This window comes from Crocodylus porosus, unplaced genomic scaffold (genome assembly GCF_001723895.1).
Source record: "Crocodylus porosus isolate Cpor-Errol unplaced genomic scaffold, CroPor_comp1, whole genome shotgun sequence".
In the NCBI taxonomy this organism is placed as follows: Eukaryota; Metazoa; Chordata; order Crocodylia; family Crocodylidae; genus Crocodylus; species Crocodylus porosus.
Genome location: NW_017728931.1, coordinates 133,718,440 through 133,739,036, shown reverse-complemented (window position 1 = coordinate 133,739,036; position 20,597 = coordinate 133,718,440). Strand labels below are relative to the sequence as shown.

Genomic DNA, 20,597 nt, shown 5'->3' with positions numbered 1-20,597 from the left:
CCCCTCCCCTCCCCCCGCCCCGGTTTTTAATTTAAGACTATAAGAAATTGTGGCATTAATAGCTTGGCTTTTTAATTGAAGTGGCAACCTGGCTTATAAGCGCTGAGGCAGTTAGTGCAGTGCATGTCTCACTGCCGGCTTCTAGCCAAATGAACAGTACCTCATTTCTGGTGCTTGGCTCGTGCTCTTGCTTTGATTCATTCAACAGCATGTCTGACAAGAGCCTCTCTCAACCTATTACAGGCTGGTAAGCGCACAAACGCTCCTTACCGAGTTCTACTTGGAATCAATGTTTTTATTCTCAAAGGCATGCTAGCTTTCTGCCTTTCTATACAAAGATGCATCCAGTAGAGGAATACACTGGAAATTCTTGTGTGCTTTCAATACAGCTGGATTTGCTTATTTCTACCTGCACTTATTTTTAAATATTTGCAAAGATTCATATGCCAGTAGGATATAATATATTCAGGTTAGGAACCCCATGTTAGATTAAGTTTGAATGCAGAGGCCCCAGCCAGCCTATTTTGTTGCTCAGATGATGCTCCTTCCCAAGAAAGGTGTTTGCAGGACTGTGGCTGGGAAGCAACACAGGTTACAATTTGTGTCACTGACTTCCTCAGCTGCTGACCCACACTTGCATAATGATGTTTTTTCTACTCTGACCTGCAAAGAGGTATATGGGGTAAGCCTAGTGGGGGAAGGGATTTGTGACTACCTGGAGGGGCCTGTGGCCAGGACAAAGGTAATTTAAGACATGTGGGCTGCTCTGGGCAGGGGACCAAGCATCATCACACAGAAGAAAGGTATGCACAAAAGAGAAAATGGCCAGTCTGAAATGCTGACATCTTGGAATTGATAGAGGAGCTGAGACTGGGGAGGATGCTCTTGAGGAATTTGGCTGTTTCAAAGCCCAGACAAATGAAGACCGTATCCATACTTAAGACTGCTTTACCATCCCACAATTATGTACCAATGTGGTTACTATGCATGGGGTCTTGTTTCTCCCATAACTACTGTATTGTGTACATTTTTCCAATTTTAACACTTCCTTACTAAGCTTCTGCATCTTGAGTGCTTTAGGAACAGAGTCCCTGGGGTTAAGAAATTTCTTGATCATGCCTGTTCCTTGTATTCCTGCCCTGTTCTTCCTGAAGTGGTTACAAGAAGTGCTGAGAGCCCCAGTGGGATGGAGCTCCAGTAGAGCACATCTAAGTGTCTGGGGGCCTTGGGGAGTCTTAGGCACCGATTTTGGGTGTTTTGTATAAAGCTCTGTGCTCCAAGGAAGTGGCCTGGGGCCTGAGTCTAAAGGTCCCAAAAACAATGGTAAGAGTCTGAGTCCTCGCTGAGTAGTAAGTGGGACCTACTAACTGGTTCTTTTTGCAGCAGCTCGGAGATGACAGCAGTATTAGCTATGGATTAGAGCAGGGGACAGTGACTCAACAGGTCTGGGGGCTGATCAAGACTTCAGATGACTCAAATGTGTGCTTTCATATGCTTTTCTGTGTCAACTTTGTCATGTACTTGTAACAGTACCTTCTGTTTCCATCATGCCTTCCAACTAAGATGTTCAAGAATCAGCCCCTCTCCATAGTAGGGTCCTGACTCCTGCTATTCCTGTTTCAGACTTGCTTGAGGTCATAAAGAATCTGTGCTAGACCCACACGTCCAAGGGGAGTGGATGAGAAAGTTCTCCTGAGTTGGGCGAAGCTGCAGACCTCACTTTCAACAGACCTTCTTGGAACACAGGTGTTTCCCCCACCAGTTCTTTTGTACACTGAAGGTGTTTCAGAAAGACTCTCAAAAGGGCAGACTGCAGGTCTGTGATGGCAAAACATTAGAGAGGAACAAGGTAACGGGGTAGATGTTTAAGGCCCGTTGGTCTCTCTGATCCTCTAATCTGCTCTCCTATACACAGGTGCAAGGGTTCCAACCAGTTCCCCCTGGAACGGTATTCACGGACTGGGGAACTACGCCTTACAGTGTTTCTTAGCACTTAAAACAAGAATTATGTAGCATTTTATTGATGAGCCTTGCAGGAGGCCTGCTGACTTCATGACAAACAACCCTTCAGGGCTGGGTGTGCTCACACCAATCTGTCTCGTTCTGGCAGAAATCAAATGAGCCGTGTTGGCACAGGAAACCAAGCACTGAAAGGCTTAGATCTGTCATCTTTTTTTTATTATTATTATGGTTATTGAGTGACATCTGATCTCAAATGAACTGCTGGTCTCAGTCCAGTTCCCAGGGGAAGAATCCTTAGGAAACCAGGAGAGTAGGCCTCTCGTCTCCATTTGAATGATCTGTTTGTTATGAGTAAGCCCAGCAGGACATGCTTCCCTCGTATGAGCAGCTGGAGGAAGACGGGCTTGTACTTACTTGCCTTCTGGGGAGGGGTGATCTCTGTTAACCCCTTTTCCCAGCTACTAGGTGCATGGGGGAAAAGCCACTAACTTGCTCTTCTCAGGAGCCTTCCAGCAGGGATCCCATGGCTGTTCTACTGTTGGTTAATGGGGCAAGTACTGGGTTTCCCTCCTGGTGTCTGTACTTAGTTCTGTAACTGAGAAGTGGATCCCACTCACCTTGGAAAAGCAATTTTATATAACTTCTTCCCTTTGTTTTGTGGCAAGAAGGCCAGCTCATTTTCCTTCCCTTGCTCCTATCACACTAGTTGATTTGAAGGGGAGCCTCATGAGAGACTTATTCCATCCAAACAACCCTCACAAAACAGCAGCCAACTCTCCCTATGCCTGAAGAAGGGTGTCTGTGCCCAAAAGCTTACAAAGAACAATTTTTTCCAACTATTTTGTCGGTCTCATAAAAGAGATCACACCTACCTCTACCGCCAGGAGTGAGGATTCACTCAGATTCCCTGGGCAGGTTAGCTGGTAAAGCTAACCTGCCACAGGCTCTGGTTAATTCAGAGAACAATGCTGGCTCTCAGTGCTCAAGTGGTAAACATTTATTAGTGGCTGGAATAAGAACAATGTAGAGAGATAAAAACTGTGTAAATGTTCCAATCATCCCTAATCCTACATTTAAATTTAACAAAATCCCCCTAGGCCTACATATCTTTTACATCATGAGCTGCTTACATGTTTTTAGGGGACTGGTTAAAGATGATGGGAAGTTCTGTCCATTTTGGACAAGGCAAGTAAGGAGGAGTTCCCCAGAGAGATTGCAAAAGCTATATAACTTTAATAAAAAATACAGAATGTGGATACAGCACCTTTTTTTTTTTTTACTTAAAACATTACAGAGACTGGGATTTCAGCAAACATGGATTTTTCTTCTTGCTGATCCCTCCAAATATAGTGATTTAAAAAAAAAAACAACAAAAAACCCCTTTTACCTGGTTTACACGGAGCAGAGACAGAGCGACCTAAACTACCCTGATTCAGACAAGTCTCAAGGACTTCATTTTATCCGCCTTGTTCCCCTTTCATGTGCTAAGTCCAGCTTTTGTCATACATACGAGCACCTCAAATATAAAGCAAAGCAGCACCCTATGAGAAGCTCTACCTGGTAAAATGAAGCCAATGCAAATAAAGGGGCTTAATGGAATAGATTCCACAGGGGGGATCTATAACATGATCAAGATTTTGGAAATGTTGCCTTTCAGGTATCCTGTAAATGTCTTGATCGGCAAATGTTTAACTCTTCAAGTTCCCCCTTTGTCACAGACTTAGATGTGATGGCGGTTATACAGGTAAGATGGGTAGAGACCGTCATAGTGATATTGGCGCCACTGCTCAGTCTGTTCCCGGGTTCTCTCATTCTGTTCTGTAGATGGGGAGAAAGAAAGAGTTGAACTGCAGTTTGCCTTCTATCAGGCAGCAAATGCAATAGGACAGTGTTGAAGAAAAGACTGTGTTCTCTTAAAGCTCCTACTGCCTGTTCCTAGCTTCCAAGATGTACATAATGCAGAGAGAGATTTCAGGGTAAATTAGGCCCAGTGTACAGTCCTTGTTAAAAGGAGACCTTCCCCCAAAAGTATGGGTAAAGATCATGGTCATCTGCAAAGTTCAGAACTGGCCAATGCAGTGGCAAGTCTCCCTCTAGCCTGGGAACTTTTCTCTCCCTGAGTTGCACTTAAAAAAGGCCACATCCATATGCCAATGCACGCTGATCACAAGCACCACTCTGCACCTTTCCTAAGAAAAATCGGGTGATGGGCTACCCAGCTGCCACCATGATGGGTGGTACCAATACAAGAGCTCGGAAACAGAGATTTTGCAGAAGTTACTTGCAAATCCAGAAATCCACTTTATATTTTTCAAAGGGGTCTACCTTTGCTAAAAATATCTTTTGCTTGTAAACCTCAGCAAACCTTGTTGAAAGGTTTCTGTTATCTAAATGTGAATTTAAAAAGCTCCTAAATGTGTTCTAGTTCATGTCTCTTCCTGCCTTCAGCACACCCTGGATCCACACTTACTCCTGCAGGGAGATGCACCTAGGAGCTCTGGGTGCCATCATGCTAGGCTCTTTGGGGGCCAGTTTTAATGTTCACCTTCCAGTTACCTTGAGAAAGCGGTTACAGATTACTGTGTCTGGCTTGACATACGTTCCAAGTAAATTTATTCTGACTCATGTTTCTTTGAGCTGTTAAAGCTAATATATTACTACCCTTCTGCAGGTCTCTCAGGCTCTGGAGCCATCTATTTAGATTTCACTAAAATCCATGGAATGGTCCTCACTGAGGCATTCAGCAGCACACACAGCAGGAACCCTTTGCCTTGGCTATGCTTAATGACAGTCATAATGAAGTCATTTTGAATTGTGTCATTCAGACTTACCAGCTGGCTTTGAGTCTTCTAAATGTGGCCATCGGTACCTCTGAATGGCATAACTGCATGAAGATCAGATTAGCCACTGGAGTGCAAATGAATGTGCTGGGTAGTGGCAAGTTGGACTGCAGCTTTTGTGCTACTGAATCCAACAGGTGTGTCCCTGTTATCCATTAACCTTGGTAAACTTTAGATTTATACAAGCACAGAGAGGAAAAGCTAGGTACAATTCTTAAAAATCCAAAAATTCACACTTTCTTAGATGCATATTTGGCTGGAAAATGCCAGTGCCCTAATGGCTAATTTCCATGATAAACCACAAGGCAGAGCCACATGGCCTGTCTGACTGCAGAGCTAGCAAGTAGAGGGTTAAATATATTTAGCAGGTATTTAAGCCTTGCCTTCCTGAATACCTTTCTTAAAGGGGCAAGTATGGATATTTGTCAAAGAACTGTTTTAAAACTGCCTGCAAATGGCACTTCAAGTAATGTCAGCTTCTCAAGTGAACAGCCACTTCCAGGAAATAGGTCTTCTCAAAATGTAGCCAAAAGGAGGCGATAAAAGCAAGGAATGCCTCTGAGTCGCTTCTTCCCAGTCTCCTCCTAAGGCAGAACACACAGCAAAGTGCCCCCAGGCCTCAGCTTGGTTAGCCACGTCCGTTTGCGGTTTCACAAATGCCCATCTGGTTGTGTTTAGTAAGCCATCCAAGGAAAATGTTCTTCTGCTCCTGTCATTACCTTTGCCCGCTGTCTTAACCACCCATCCCACAACTGGCTTTTCCTGCTTGCTCTCTCGTGAGCCAGCTGAAGCATCTATGGGGCCATTTGTTCATTTATATGTAAGAGAATGTGCACAGTGAACGTTTTCTTAATGCAAGCTCCCAACAGCATGAGGAAGTACAGAGGACTGGCTGGAAAGCAGCAGTAGTATGATGATGGGAGAGGGAGAGAGCATCGCAGCCCAGCTCTGGGGCTCGCTCTCGGGTAGTTGTGCCGTTAGCGTACTTCGTTCACGTCTGCCACCAGCATGGTTGCAGGCATCGGGTGGTTATGAGAAGAGTAAGAAAAATGTCCATCAATAGTTGAAAAATAAATGTAGAAAGAAATACTATTGCTTAGAGAGAAAATTGTTCATCCTCAAGGTAGCTGAGTCTTTCCAGGGACTGATTCTGTACTACCACTCTAATAAAAGTGATTTTGTCACCTTTGTTCTCCAAGAACCATTTTCAGATTAGATTTCTTATTTCTGGTCTAGAAATACATGAGGAAACTGTCTTTTTTTCCTTCTATCAATATGACAGGAAAGAAATGAAGATGATACGCTAGTTTGAGCTTGGAGAAAGGCAAAGGAGGCCCTCCTTCAGGGATGCCAAAGTGTTTTATAAGTGTTAACCTGTCAGATTTCACAATTCCTCTCAGATTTATCCTGTTTTGACAGATAACCCAAGCAAGTCACTCCTTTGTGTGCCTCAAGGGTGCAGCACAACAGTTTCTGCTCTGAAGCACGGCCCTGCGTGCCAGGGGGTCTGGCTTTTATTTCCTGCTTTTCCCGGGACCTGCTGTTTGACCCCAAGTGCTCTTGTGCTTTTCTTTACCCAGCTGCAACTCTTTTCTTGGTAAGTAAATGCAGGGAAGTTGCTTGTTGGAGCTGCCACTCCTTTGCTTGTTCTGTGATATGGCAGCTGATATCAAAACCACTTGGTGTGCAACCTCCTGTGTGAAAACACTGCCCCTGGCAGAGGGTGCTGTTTGCATGCTCATTCATCAGATGGAAGGGTCCTCACACAGTGTGCAAAGCCCAACTGAAACCTGTGGGCTTTGATATGGGAGATGTGGATAGCTGCCAAATGGAGACTCCATGGGCCTTGTGGCATGGGTGTGCTGCAGTGTTCAGTGCTGATTTTCCTGGCGCCCTTTGCTGGCCCAAACCTATGGGAACATCTGGGAAAGGCAATCCCAGAGTCCTGCATTCCTAAAATCTCACCCCAGTAAAAAGGAGTCTCATTCTAATATCTAAATAGCAAGTTCCCACCAGGCCCCAAACCAGGCTTTCACAGAAAGAAGGTCTTCCAGGTGAGGACTTGAGAGATGCAAGACTCGCCTCTGGGAAATGCAAACTGGAACCCCCCCCACCAATATGGTTCTACTTAAAACAGACCTCTCCCCTTCTCTGCAGTATGAATTCTATGCAGCAGTATAAGGACACCTAGGAATGGACGGTATTTGCTGGAGCAGAGTTCAATTGTAAGAGGCCATCTCACATGCTGATAGAATACCTTGCATGAGGGGACTATGCCTCATTCTGGCCTTTAGGCACTGCTGCACTAGAACAATTACATAACACCAAATAACGATCTTGGCAGGACCATCTAAAAGCAGTGGTGCTTAACCACCAGCCTGCAGGCCAGATCTGGCTTAGGGGCTCCCCGTGGGTCCAAAAACTTGGTGGTGGGGGAAGCCGTAGCAGCATTAATTAGCACTTCTGTGCTGCCAAGATCCAAACCCACAGGGAGCCCTGTGGGCCACGTAACGTGGCCCTGTGCGCTAGATAGCATGGCTGGGCCCGGCCGGGACCAGGGCTTTGGTCTGCAGGCTGGCTGGACACCACTCTTCTGGCCCACAACCCAAAAGCTTGGGCACCGCTGATCTAAAGTATCACATTTTGTTCTTACCGTGACGTTCTTCTTCAACAAAGTTCTCGTGCTCATTCCTTTGCTCCTCAAAATACTCCCTCCTCTGCTCGTCGGCGGCCAGCATTTGCCGTGTCTCCGCTGTGTGAAAGAGAACGATATCAGCAGTGAAGAAATCTTCAGGCAGTGGAGCATAGTTTTGATCTTAAACACGATAGCTCTGACTATCCTGACAGAACATCATTTGTGTACTGGGCTTATTTTCAGCTGTGTTGCCTAAATCCTGGCTTACAGGAGCCCTGCTAAGGACCTGACAAGCTTTCATCATCTCATTGTGCAACATAAATAACACCTGCAAAAAGTGCTGATAGGAAAACTGCTAGCTGCTGCGGGCGATTCCATTTAGAAGACAGGTGAAAATACAGATTGTCCAAATATAGGTTGGTAGATGGTGTTTGGTTTGATATGTGGGCCTCACCAGGACCCAAAGAGCTAAGCCAATGGACATTATATACATGGAAGAGAGTCACCCGAGTTAGGTCAAATTGAGACCAGACTAGAACCTAGCCGTGAAGTTGACAGCCTAACTCCATACAACACTTCTGTCATGGAAAGAGGACCGTGGTTCCTGTATAGCTGTCTAATGAGTAGGGGGACATGTCCCCAGTGTATTCAGGAAAGAGCAGCTAGGGCATGCTTAAGAGCATCTGCTCTGCCTTGCATGCACCAAACCTGGAAGTAACCCCAGGAGCATCCCCCTGGGACCTCCTTTGAAAGCATCTCCGATATGCTTGAGGAGGCTCCTGTAGTGGCTTCACCCACGTACGTGGACTTGGTATTTACGGGTTGGTGGGCAGGGGATACTCAGCTGTGTTCCCCTCCAGATGTGCTCAGGTCACAGCGCTGACAAACTTTTAAAATCCCATGATAAACAAGTAGTAGTTAAAGGACACGTCTACGCAAGATGTGCTATGGCACCATAGCATCCATTGGCAAAAACCGTGACGGTGCTGCTATGCCGCTGTAGCAACGTGCTCCCTTGTCACAGTATAGCATGTTGCTACAGCAACGTAGTGGCCAAAACTAACTGTGTGCGGCCAGCACAGCACAGTACAGGCTGTTACTGCACCATCGTTTAGTACTTCCAAAAGGAAGTATAAATAACGACGCAGGAACAAAAGGCGCTGTACAGCCATGTGTAGATGTGCCCAAAGTTTCCTACTGCCCCCGGAACGTGAAACATTAAAGTTTTGAAGTGGGGAGAAGCCCAAATTAAACCTCCCATCCAGACTATTTTGAATTTTTGTTTGGTGGTTTGGAAATAGCTCACAGCTTTGGCTCATGTTCTAGCTCAGGGGTCAGTAACCTCAACCCCCAAAACCATTTTATCCAGCCCAAAGAGCTGAGGGGCTTCCATGGTGATTTGGCAGTGGACTTCTGTGACCAGAGATTTGCCAGAGGGGCTATAGACTGCAGTGGTGGTGTGGGTTGAGTTGGAAGTAGCCCATACAGAACAAAGCTCTATTAAAATAGTCCCTCCTACTCCCAAATGTTGCCAAAACCTATTGTAATCATAGGTCAGGTCCTTGACTCCATACTCTGCACCATTCCTGTGATGTGCCGAGGACAGCAGGCCTGCATACAGGGCTCCAGGGCAGCATAAGGTTGGCAGAGCAAGCCCTACATCGTCCATCTTCTCTGGGTCACAGATCACGAATTGCCAGATTTGGGTCCAGGAAAATGTTTCTCCTTTATTGGGAAAAGGATCGTGAAGATTTGTTCTCCCCTCTGCATGATCACCTTCCTAGGAACACATGAGCATAAACTAACCTAACACAGTCCTGAGCAGAGGCAATGTGAATTAGATTAGTAGAAAGAAGTGAGGGATGGGGGGGAAGGGAGGACTGCAGGGATTTTAATTGAGGAGCAAAGCAATAAACGATTAAAATCTTTCATTAAATGACGATTTCAAAGAAGGATGTAATAAGCAGGTGGCATTCAAGTGACAGTAGAGCCAAGTCCTGCATCATTCAAGAACTGGGATCAGTGAAAGAAAATGCAATTACTTTTTTCCTAGAGGTATTGAAAAGCACAGAATGGGTGTTAAGTTGGATTCCTGTGTCGCTACGTTATAGTCGGAGCTGAACACCTGAAAGTTAAGCAACCCGCTTTGTAACCCTGGAAAAGAGGAAACGGAGGACAAAAAGCTTTGAGAGAGTATAAAGCTGCTGGTTTGAAGGAAGGCAGCAAAAGAACTGCCGATCCAAGAACTAGAGGAAGGTGACAATGGTTAAAGAAAATGGGTGGTGACGTCTTCTGCCCTAAACTCTTACTGTGTTTCTCAATGAGGCATTGCTTCCAAAGGTAGAGCCCTGCGCAAGTAGTTGTGTCAGCAAGGCATTACATCCAGGATGCGACCTCATCCGAATCACCCAGGAACAATGGCCAAAAGGACCAGGGGGCTGCACCATGTGACAGCTGGTGGCTTTGGAAGGATCTTGTGCTTCTAGCTTAAATAGTATTTTACAGTCTCAGCAGCATCATGTTGAACCTGTTCCAATCCTGGGATGCAGATCTTTGCCAGCTGGGAGAGGAGAGGACTGCACGTCATTGCTGACTGTCCATGTTGGTACTCGGACATAGTTCAACATCCATCCATTCAGCATGGATGTTTAGGAAGGAGTTCACTGAGGTCTGAGCAACTAGAAAGGTCCTTGTTTTAAGACAGCGTTGAAGATGCACTGGCTACTTAAAATTTGTAAAGTCCGTGTTAACACCGGGACAAAATAGGTCATATTCCTCTTTCACTAAACATGGCATATACCCAGCTAACCTCGCTCAGAGGATAGAGATTCCCAACCTCACCCAACACTTCATTTTAAAACCTCAGGCTATGGAAGGGGGGACCTTCCCCACTGCTTCCATCCTGCTTTCCCACTCGCACTGCCAGCCAGGTCTAGGCTTGGGCTTTCCAGTGCGCAGCTTCCTGTTCAAGCTGATTATTGGAGGAGAAAGCAGACCTCTTTAACCAATTCTTCACCTCTGTTTTCTTGGGCAGGGACTGGGACTTCCCCACCGTGATGCAGGATAGACTCAAGGGGAACGCCTCCAGACCTCAGGTTGGGGAGGACGGGATTAGAGAGCTTCTCGAGGGGCTGGATGTGTTTAAATCAGCGAGTCCAGATGCTCTCCATCCCAGGGTGTTGAGGGAGCTAGCAGGGGTTATTGCAGGGCCCTTGGCACGGCTTTACGAGCGCTCATGGTGCTCAGGCCAGGTGCCAGATGATTGGAAGATACCCAATGTGGTCCCCATCTTTAAAAAAGGGAGGAGAGAGGACCCGGGCAACTATAGGCCCGTCAGTCTTACCTCAATCCTAGGGAAACTCTTTGAGAAGATCATCATGGAGCACATCTGCGATGGGCCGGCCTCAGAGATGATGCTCAAGGGCAACCAGCACGGTTTCATTATGGGGAGGTCATGTCAGACCAACCTGATTGCCTTTTATGATCAGGTCACAAAAGCATTGGATGCAGGTGTCGCCATGGATGTAGTCTTTCTGGACTTCAACAAGGCCTTTGACAACATCTCCCACCCCCTCCTCATTAAAAAACTGGGCGACTGTGGCATTGATGCCTACACAGTCAGATGGATTGCAGATTGGCTGAAGGGTCATACTCAGAGGGTGGTGATGGACGGGTCATATTTGACCTGGGGAGAAGTGGGCAGCGGGGTCCCCCAGGGCTCGGTCCTGGGGCCCGCGCTGTTCAATCTCTTTATCCGTGATTTGGATGAGGGGGTGAAAAGCAACCTGTTTAAATTCGCTGATGGTACCAAAATTTGGGGTGAGGTGAGCATGCTAGTAGGGAGGGAAAGACTGCAGCAAGACCTGGATAGGTTACAGGGGTGGGCTAACAAAAACAGGATGCGTTTCAATACTGACAAGTGCAGGGTGCTGCACTTGGGCAGTAGGAACCAGCAGCACACTTATAAGATGGGAAACTCCCTTCTTGAGAGTATGGAGGCAGAAAGGGATCTTGGAGTCATTATTGACTCCAAGATGAACATGGGCCGACAATGCGAGGTCACGGCTGGCAGGGCTAACCGGACCTTATTGTGCATCCACAGGTGCATCTCAAGTAGGGCCAAGGAGGTGATCCTCCCCTCTATGCAACACTGGTCAGGCCACAGCTGGAGTACTGCGTCCAGTTCTGTGTGCCACACTTCAAGAGGGATGTGGACAACATTGAGAGGATCCAGAGGAAGCCACCCACATGATCCAGGGACTACTGGGCAGACCCTGCAATGAGAGACTGCGGGACCTGAACCTGTTCAGCTGCGGGGGGACCTGGTGACTGTCTATAAACTCACTAGGGGGGACCAGAAGGGTTTGGGAGAGACCTTGTTGCCCCTAGCCCCCCCGGCATAACAAGGAATAACGGCCACAAGTTGTTGGAGAGAGGTTTAGATTAGACATCTGCAAGAACTACTTCACGGTCAGGGCGGCTAGGACCTGGAACCAACTTCCAAGGGAAGTGGTGCTGGCTCCTACCCTGGGGGTCTTTAAGGAGGCTTGATGCCTACCTAGCTGGGATCATTTCAGCCCAGTTTTTTTTCTCCTGCCCTGGCAGGGGGTCGGACTTGAAGATCTATAAGGTCCCTTCCAATCCTACTTCTATGATTCTAGGATTGCCTGAGAATTAGGACAAACCCATCATGCTCCTCTTGATCCATCACTTAAATATCCACTAAGCTATCTTGTGTGAGAGGATGCTGGTCTGATTCCTGTCAGCTGAAGCCTGGCAACATCTCCAGCCACTAATTTATTCCTCTTCCATGGTGGTATATTGATGTGAACCCATCTTCCAAAACCTCACTCCAGGGATATTGCTCCGTGACTTGATAGTATAGGAAGTGCTCAGCAGTTAGCCCTTTGTATTATGGCTCAATAATATAAATAATTTCATGATATATAAGGAACTATTGCCAAATCACATATGTACTGTAAAAAAAGGGAGACGGGGAATACATCATACAATTTGAAGCTGGGTAGAGGTGTCCCACATATGCCTCTCTGATATGCTGACGGATGGGTGGAAATGGTGGCATTAGTGGTAATGGTTAAATGGACCAGACAGGAAGGCTTAGAGATGTCAGCTTTGGGTCAGTAGTGTGAGAAAAGGGAGTTTTCTAGATCAGACCTTACCACTGGGAAGCTCTGGATCTCAGTCTGATCACAGACTGATAGAGGACAATTCTACTGTTCAATTTAGTGGGATATTGAGCAAAAGATATGACCACATAATCTATGTCTGTGCTGTTGGGCCAACTTGCACTCTCAGGCACAGCAGTGTAAAATTATTGATTTCAGTAGTTTAGTACTGAAATAATGAATTCAGTGGGCTTGTGTCTCGTCAGTGAGAGTAGGATTTAACCCTTCTGGCTTTACTATGTGTCTGCCATTATATGATTATTTACTGCTCATTTAAGAATAAACACTGCTTCAGACGTATTTGCCACTGCATACGTTGGACTAATTTACACTGCTAGAAGGCAAACGCCATCACACATGCATCATTACTACATAATTACCTGCTATTGTTCAAGTGGTCACAACCTAATTAAATAGATCACTGGTTTACATATATTTGGACCCTGTATTTTGAAAAGTAACCACTTAAATCAGCCTTAACTTTTCGGTAATAATTTGAAAATTACCTCAATTATCTCGTCTCCCAATAACCTACCATTAGCTTTGTTGATCAGAAGGACAGATAGCACCAAATCAGTTCATTTGATACAAACCCCAGTGCCTCACCAAATGAGCCATTTGACTTTTGTTACATTTATTCCTCCCAATTGGAAGTTAAGGTTCTTGCAGAAGCCAGGCGCATATTTTCTAATGCTATTTTTTTCATTTCATTCGGTGCCGGACCCGAGATCTGCTTGTTGTTTAGCTCCTTTCGTAAGATGACTGTGTGAAAGGGGTGAGGGGATGGATTGTATAAGCACACACGTTCACTTCACCATGTTGCCCTGTGCCTCCTACGACAGCCTGCTGAGCTCAGCCTGTCCTGAGATGTCTGATGTCTGAGCCCTTTCGAAAATGCCAAGGATACAATATTCATTTCAGTCCTGTTAGCCAAGTCTAAGAGATTTTGCAGATGAAAAAAGTTCATTCTAAGTTTCTCTCTCACCTCATTTCACACACACACACTCACTCATTTTGGAGATTACTCTAATGACTAATCTCTTTAAACCTATTCAAATAGTTCAATTTCCCCTAAATCTTTTAATAGTTTCCTACCATGTCATTTTTATTCAATTCCATAAAAATTACACTTCTCCTCCTGCACCATCTATCTCCTCTTGCTTTCCCTCCAAATTGTCATTCGTTGGCACATTCTGCCATTTAAAATTTAGATAATCAATGATGAACAGTTTCTAATCCAAAAGAAACAACCCCCACCCCCACCCGCTACCTTTGATCAGCTAATAAATCCTTTGAGAGGCAGGAGGTCAACTTGGGACTGTCTCAAGGAAAGCGGAAGATGAGAGAAGGGGAAAGAAAATACCACTTTCTGTAAACACTCCCGAACAGCCTCACCATTGAGCTCATCTATGGAGCTGGTAGATCTCCTGCTGCGCTTTTTGAAGAAGTTAGAGGCATCTGATTCTTGTATGAAAATCTTTTTCAGACCTGGGAATAGAGAGAGGAGTTGATTGGCCACTGATAGTTAAGAGGGGGAGTCAATATAAATGAATGCTTTATGCACATTGTTCCCACTCTCTCCCTCCTAAAATTTGCAATTCCACTTACTTTCCTTATTTTCATCCCCATCTGCTTTCCTGGAACCCACAGCAGCGGTGTCGCTCTCCTCAAGTACTGGAGGACAACAGCACAAACAGAGCACTGAATTCAACATCCCACAGGACAGACCTCAAGCAGATGCTTCAATCTACAACCTGCTAAAACCCTAAAAAAATCCACTTGTAATCCACTAACAGGCAGTCTGGAAAATCCATTTTCTCATAGAAAAAGCATCAGTGTGCTCAGCACCTATGCCTGTGCGGACTTAGCTCGTCACTGATTTTTGGATAAAAAATATAAAAACAAGAATTTTGAGATGAACAGGATTTTACAGGGATAGTAGTTTAATCTGTGTACAATACACTCAGAACCCAGCCTCTCCTTAGTATATCACAATGTTTCAAGGTTTGAATAGAGTAGAATGGATTAGATTAAATTCTTACATACTTACTCTCAAACTCCTTGGCCATTTAAAAAAAATGACATGGCTCCTATAACATGTTACCCTCCTACATGAGTTCATGCTTTAGCTCATCTCTTACTGAAATGCCAGTCTCCCTCTAAGCAGTATTATTACTGGATTGTACGTACCAGTCAAGAGCACAAAAGTTGCCAGGCAGGAGAGAAAAAGGATTTGTTTCCAGTTCATCTTTGCCCGAGTGCTGGTTGACTCCTCCAAACAATAATGACTATCACAGTAAGTTCCTTGAGATCTACTTGTAAATCCCTCCCGTTAGCTGGGAAAGGAAGCAGGGAGCTGGGAAGTCACAGAGGAAGAGGAGGGGCACTGGATGCCAGTTGAGTTAGCTGCTCCTTTCCAGACCAGAGGACACTTCAGTAGACTTGAAAACATCTTGTCAAGAAGAATTTTATACTTTGTGTGCCAGGGCACTCAGCACCTGAATGGAAATAATTAGCCTTACAAACTTGAAAGCAGTTGGGATACTTGCCTAGAAGCTGACTAGTACAAGCAAACAAACAGCATATTGTGACAGCTGAAAAGTATGCCTGTGTGATAAAGGTGCTTGCTGAAGACTCTATGAAGATTAGACCAAGTGTTTTTCTGTATTTGTTTAGATATTAAGCTGTATGTTGTTGCTAAAAGCCTAATTATAGTTGAAAATGTAGTAAGGCCTTGTATAAAATAAGGCCTAGTAAATTTAGCAAAGCCTTGAAGTAGTAAGGTCCTGTGGCGTAGTTAAAATTACCTTACCAAAGGAATCCAAGGCTTTACTGCTATTGGTCAGTCTAAAGACAGTTGAAGTAAAAGGAATCTGAGTGGTTGTACGTTATCAGTACAATTCAGAAGCTATAAATTAGTTGGAATATCTGAAACCCATTCAGAAGGAAGATGTAGCTCTGTGAAAAGGATTAGTTAGCTGTTGGCCTGGATCAGTGGGCCTGTGGACCTCGAGGAGCCCAAGAACTGAATTCCAGGGTCCCTCCCGGTACCCCTTGGACGGCATGGATCGGGGATGCCTGACTTCACTGAACTTTGTGGAAAGAGAAACCCCTTGTACAACAGGCATCAGAGGGGACTGCCAATAAGTTGCCGACGCAAATTGTTCTGGTTTGTCATTGTTTGCCTTGTTACTACACATAGTTGTGTCTTTGTTAAGTGAATAAACTTTTCTTACCTTTCTACCCCTGACCATACTCTCAATCCCGAACCCTGCGCAAGTGGCTGGGACAGCATATTTATTTTTTGTTATTGATGATATATAAATTATAGTTAAATCCCACAAAGTGGCACCTGTGTACTCAGCAGAGCAACTGACTGTCAGTATTTCATAGATTTCATAGACATTTGGGCCCCGGAGGATCATCCAGTCCAGCCCCCTGCCCCAGGGACAGGAAGTCAGCAGGGATCACAGGATCCCAGCAAGATAAGCATCCAAATGTGTTTTGAAGGCGTTCAAAGTGGGCGCTTGAACCCCCTCCAGTGGCAGTCTGTTCCAAAATTTGGGGCTCAGACAGTGAAAAGTTCTTTCTTATGTCCAGCCTGAACCGGTCACAGTGGAGTTTGTGACCGTTCAATCTTGTCATCCCTTGGGGGGCTCTGGTGAACAGACATTCCCCCAGATCCTGATGAGTACCCCTGATAAGCTTATAGGTGGCCACCAGATCATGCCTGAGTCTGTGCTTTTCCAGGCTGAATAGACCCATTGCTCTCAGCCTCTCTTCATAAGGTCTGTTTTCCTGACCTCTGATCATGCGCATGGCTCTCCTCTGGACTCTCTCAAGCTTCTGCACATCCTTTTTGAATTGCGGAGCCCAAAACCGGATGCAGTACTCCAGCTGCGGCCTCACCAAGGCCAAGTACAGCGGGAGAATGACATCCTGGGATCTGCTTGAGAAGCATCTATGGATGCAAGCCAGCGTTTTGCTCGCTTTATGAGCCACAGCATCACAATGAAGGCTCATGTTCATCTTGTGCTCAATCATGACCCTCAAGTCCCTTTCACCTGTAGTGCTAACCAGCGTAGCACTACCGAGCCTATAAGCACGATGCATGTTTTTCCTCCCAAGGTGGAGAACCTTGCATTTTTCAGTGTTGAACACCATCAGGTTCTTGTCCGCCCATTTCACAAGTCTGTCCAGATCCGCCTGGATCACCCTCCTGTCCTCAGGAGTGGATGCTTTACCCCAAAGTTTGGTGTTGTCGGCGAACTTGGCCAGTCCGCTTCTGACACCAGCATCCACATCATTGATGAAGATGTTAAACAGTAAAGGCCCTAGGACGGAGCCTTGTGGGACCCTACTGGTCACAGCACACCAAGACGACTGGCTCCTGCCGACCACCACCCTCTGGGTCCTACCGCAGAGCCAGTTCCCCAGCCAGCGGTTCGTGGTGATGTCAAGGCTGCAGTTAGCCAGTTTAACCAAGAGGTGATCATGGGATACCTCATCGAAGGCTTTTTTAAAGTCGAGGTATACGACGTCGATCTCTTCCCCTTTGTCCAGGTGATAAGTCATCTGGTCATAGAAGAAAATGAGATTGGTCAAGCAAGACCTACCCACAACAAGCCCATGCTGGGTATCCCTGAGGATACTGCCTTCAGCAAGTCTGTTAAGGATGGCCTCCTTGATAATCTTTTCCAAGACCTTCCCCAAGACAGAGGTCAGGCTGATGGGCCTGTAGTTTGCCGGGTCTACTTTCCTCCCTTTCTTGAAGATCGGCACCACCTTGGCCCTCTTCCAGTCGTCGGGCACTTCACCAGAGCGCCAAGAGCTCTCATAGATCCATGCCAGGGGCTGAGTTACGATGCTTGCCAGCTCCCTGAGTACCCTGGGGTGTAACCCATCAGGGCCGGCTGACTTGAAGGTATCCAGCCTGTCGAGGTACCTGGATACATAAAGACTGGATACATTCTGGACTGGACAGCTCAAGGTTGAAAAAATTTAGGTTGGCAACAGTCGAGTAACAGAATATATATGAGGGCTTGAAAATAAATAATGTTACCTCTGGGTCTGGGCCCTTGGCATCAGAGCCTGTGGGGTGGGTGAATATGTGGTTTGTATTTTAAATTTCCTGCAGCCCAATCAGGTTGGCACAAGCTGTGTATAACACTTCTTATGTACAGTACGCGAGACGGAGACATTACCAGACGTGTCTGGTCCCAGGCTGCCTTCACGAAGGGCGATTTCTGTACCAGTCGCTGAAAAAACATTGACAAATACCAGCTTTGATTAAAATGGTGTGCTTGTTAATCATGCAGAGTCGTTATGCAGTGACATGCTGACAGAAACAGCATAGGACAGGATTTACCCTGCTGAAATCAAACTGCCCCAGCATTCAGTAATCCCTCATATCTATGGCAGAGATCACACAAACTCTCTCCTGGACTGGATCATGTTTATCACCTAACATATGGACAAATTATACTAATAATGAGGAAGTTAATAAGTTATTTTTTTCCCCCTCCCACCTACCTGGGGTTGAAAAGTTCTCAAGGTAATCTCATAGTGCTGGTGGAAATACTGGTGATTTGCTCATGAAGGATGTTTGTGTGCAAAAGCTTGCAATTACAGAATTTTTTTGCAAAAATCTTGTTGGTCTAATAAAAGAGATCACCTCTACCAGATTGCACAACAGCTGGCATGCTGCCATTTGAGCACTGGCCCAGTATAGCAGGAGGAGGATCTGTCTTTGCCTTTTAGCTTACTAAGCTACAACTTTGATCATTTGCGATCATATTGCAAGATTTTTTTCTTTCTATGCAAGAATAAGTGAGATTAAATTTGCCTTGATTTGTTAATCCAGTTTCAGTACATAATCAGATAATGCTGTGATAAAGTACCTGTATCACTTAGATTTTATTCACCTTTTTCCTTGTGTAAATTCCTTCTGCAATCGCAGTAGTCTCCATCATCAGCTCATAAACAGCTGTTGCATCTCACACAAGAGGCAGCTGCTCTCCAGTGATGAATCCATGGTTCAAGAAGTTGTCACTCTGATAATATGTCCTATGCTTTCTCTAGTAATAAAGGTTTTTCTTGGAAACTTGACCTAAATTCTTTAATTTGGCTTTTGAGTTAAGAAAGAAGTTGGGGGAGAGGAGGGAACTCAAAATGTTTACACTTTTACAGAAGAAAGCTGGAACTTGACCAGGGTACAATGCAAATAACAAGACAGGTACAAGGAAAATTAGCTTTAACACTATGCAGTGCTGAAAAACAATGAGCCAGACCCATAATGAAATTCACTTAAATCATGGAGATATAGAAAAAAATGTCAGGTTCTTAGCCTCTAGGACATGCTCAGATCACTTTTACGAGTTGCAGCTCAGAAGCTAGAAGCAGCCTAGAAGCTTAATTTTTTAATAAAAGTTGAGATTCTCAGGTCATCATAGACTCCAGGAGCTGGGGCTTTAAGACAAAAATTTAATGCAACTCTCAAGAGCTGGTACTACAAGCTAGGGCGGTGTGAAAACATAATGATAACCCAGCATGATGTGGGAATGCTGTGGGTATATAGGTAAGGACAAATCCCCAGCTCAAGTTGCCCTGGGTGCCGAGTAGGCAGGAAAGTGGAAAGGATCCTGTGCTGTGACATGGCTTAATTTGCGTCGTCCGTCTGAGATATTACCTCCTGTCACCCCCAGTGGTGAAGGAGGAAGGATGGATTTTAGTACTGAATTTCCTTTTGCATTTTCACGGCAGACCCGCGGCAAACAAGTGCCTCTGCTAGAGAGCCCAGGGTCCGATTTGCTCCCAAGACAATGATTCACTGTCAGGGATGAGTTACTAATATTTTAACATGAGCCTCTATAAAACCATGTAGCAGAAGTATTTTTTCACAGGAGAAGAAATATACCCAAGGAGAAGAGGAGACAGAGTGGGAAATGTATTTGCTTTATAAAAACAGAAGCCCCTTCCCATAACCACAACAACGTCCATGGGAGGAAATGATAAAACCACAGTGCCAGCAGAAACTTTTGGACATGCCCACGCTGTCCGACCTACACAGAGTAGTTTGAGGGTGTGTGCTAGGAGGAGGCCTTAATGATCTCATCAAGGAAGTATGTTCAAGAAAATACCTGCCATTTGGTCCAATCCGGTCCTTTTTTCATTGTGGAAAATTCAGCCCCTCTGTTAAAATAATAACTTCACTGTGCTTGCAACCCAGAGTCAGAGCTAGAGGTGGGTGACGTTTTTCAGATGAAGAATTATTTTTCTTTGCCCAAAATCATTTTGGAAAAGGTGAAATGTTACATTTAGGCATGACTGTATTTGAAAACTAGGTCTTCCATTTAGTCTAAAAAGAAATAGTTGGGTTTTTATTTTGCTGAGAAAAGTTAAAGAAGAATCCATTTTGGGTCACACCTAGAAGGATTTTCCAGTTTTCAGCTGCATTTTCTGGTTCCCCAAGTAGCCGTAGTCTTGGCGCTAGTCAGAACCCGTCAGCACCCGGCGCAAGAGGCAAACCCTGCTTCTTAGAGCGGGCCTTAGCTTTTCTCTGCCCCGTTATGGGCAGTCATTTTCAGGCTCTTCCTGCAAAAGAACTTGACGGAGGGAAGTTTCCAACTATATTTTAAAATGTTGCCTATCAGTGCCACACCATGCTAGTGAAGTCCTGGCTTCGTCCCAGGGGTTGCGCTTGCCTTTTGGAAGACTCTTCCCTCAGTTCCAGCTCCTCGCACGGAGATAGCGGTGGGCCTGGCAATGCTGGGCCATACACCTCCCGATTCTCGTAATCGGCAGATGTACTGGGAGGAGAATCACTATTTAATTCCAGTTTAAAAATACCAATCAACTGAAATTTAGAAAAGAAGGCCATATACACTCCCGCATCTACTCTCCGCCTCAAGTGAATACACAGATGACTGCTGCAGCTCTGCTCACAGCATTTATAAAAACCAGGTGTTGGCCACG

At 45.4% G+C, this 20,597-nt stretch overlaps 1 protein-coding gene across 1 annotated transcript; it reads right to left on the bottom strand.

Moving 5' to 3' along the window:
- Positions 1-14: 14 nt before the first annotated feature.
- Positions 15-15,116, bottom strand: UCMA (upper zone of growth plate and cartilage matrix associated). Its single transcript, XM_019543690.1, has 5 exons — positions 14,814-15,116; positions 14,232-14,297; positions 14,019-14,111; positions 7,456-7,554; positions 15-3,780 (listed from the first exon to the last, which is right to left on the bottom strand). Exons 1-5 carry the CDS (start codon positions 14,869-14,871, stop codon positions 3,683-3,685), a joined length of 414 nt encoding a protein of 137 aa, XP_019399235.1. The 5' UTR covers positions 14,872-15,116; the 3' UTR covers positions 15-3,682.
- Positions 15,117-20,597: the final 5,481 nt, after the last annotated feature.

Excerpts from the sequence above, each read along its gene's own strand:
- UCMA (XM_019543690.1), bottom strand. The coding sequence starts at position 14,871 with ATGAACTGGAAACAAATCCTTTTTCTCTCCTGCCTGGCAACTTTTGTG. Across the intron at positions 14,112-14,231 it reads TGGGGATGAAAATAAGGAAA|GTCTGAAAAAGATTTTCATA; the intron begins GTAAGTGGAATT and ends CTCTATTCCCAG. Across the intron at positions 7,555-14,018 it reads CTCCATAGATGAGCTCAATG|CGGAGACACGGCAAATGCTG; the intron begins GTGAGGCTGTTC and ends TCTTTCACACAG.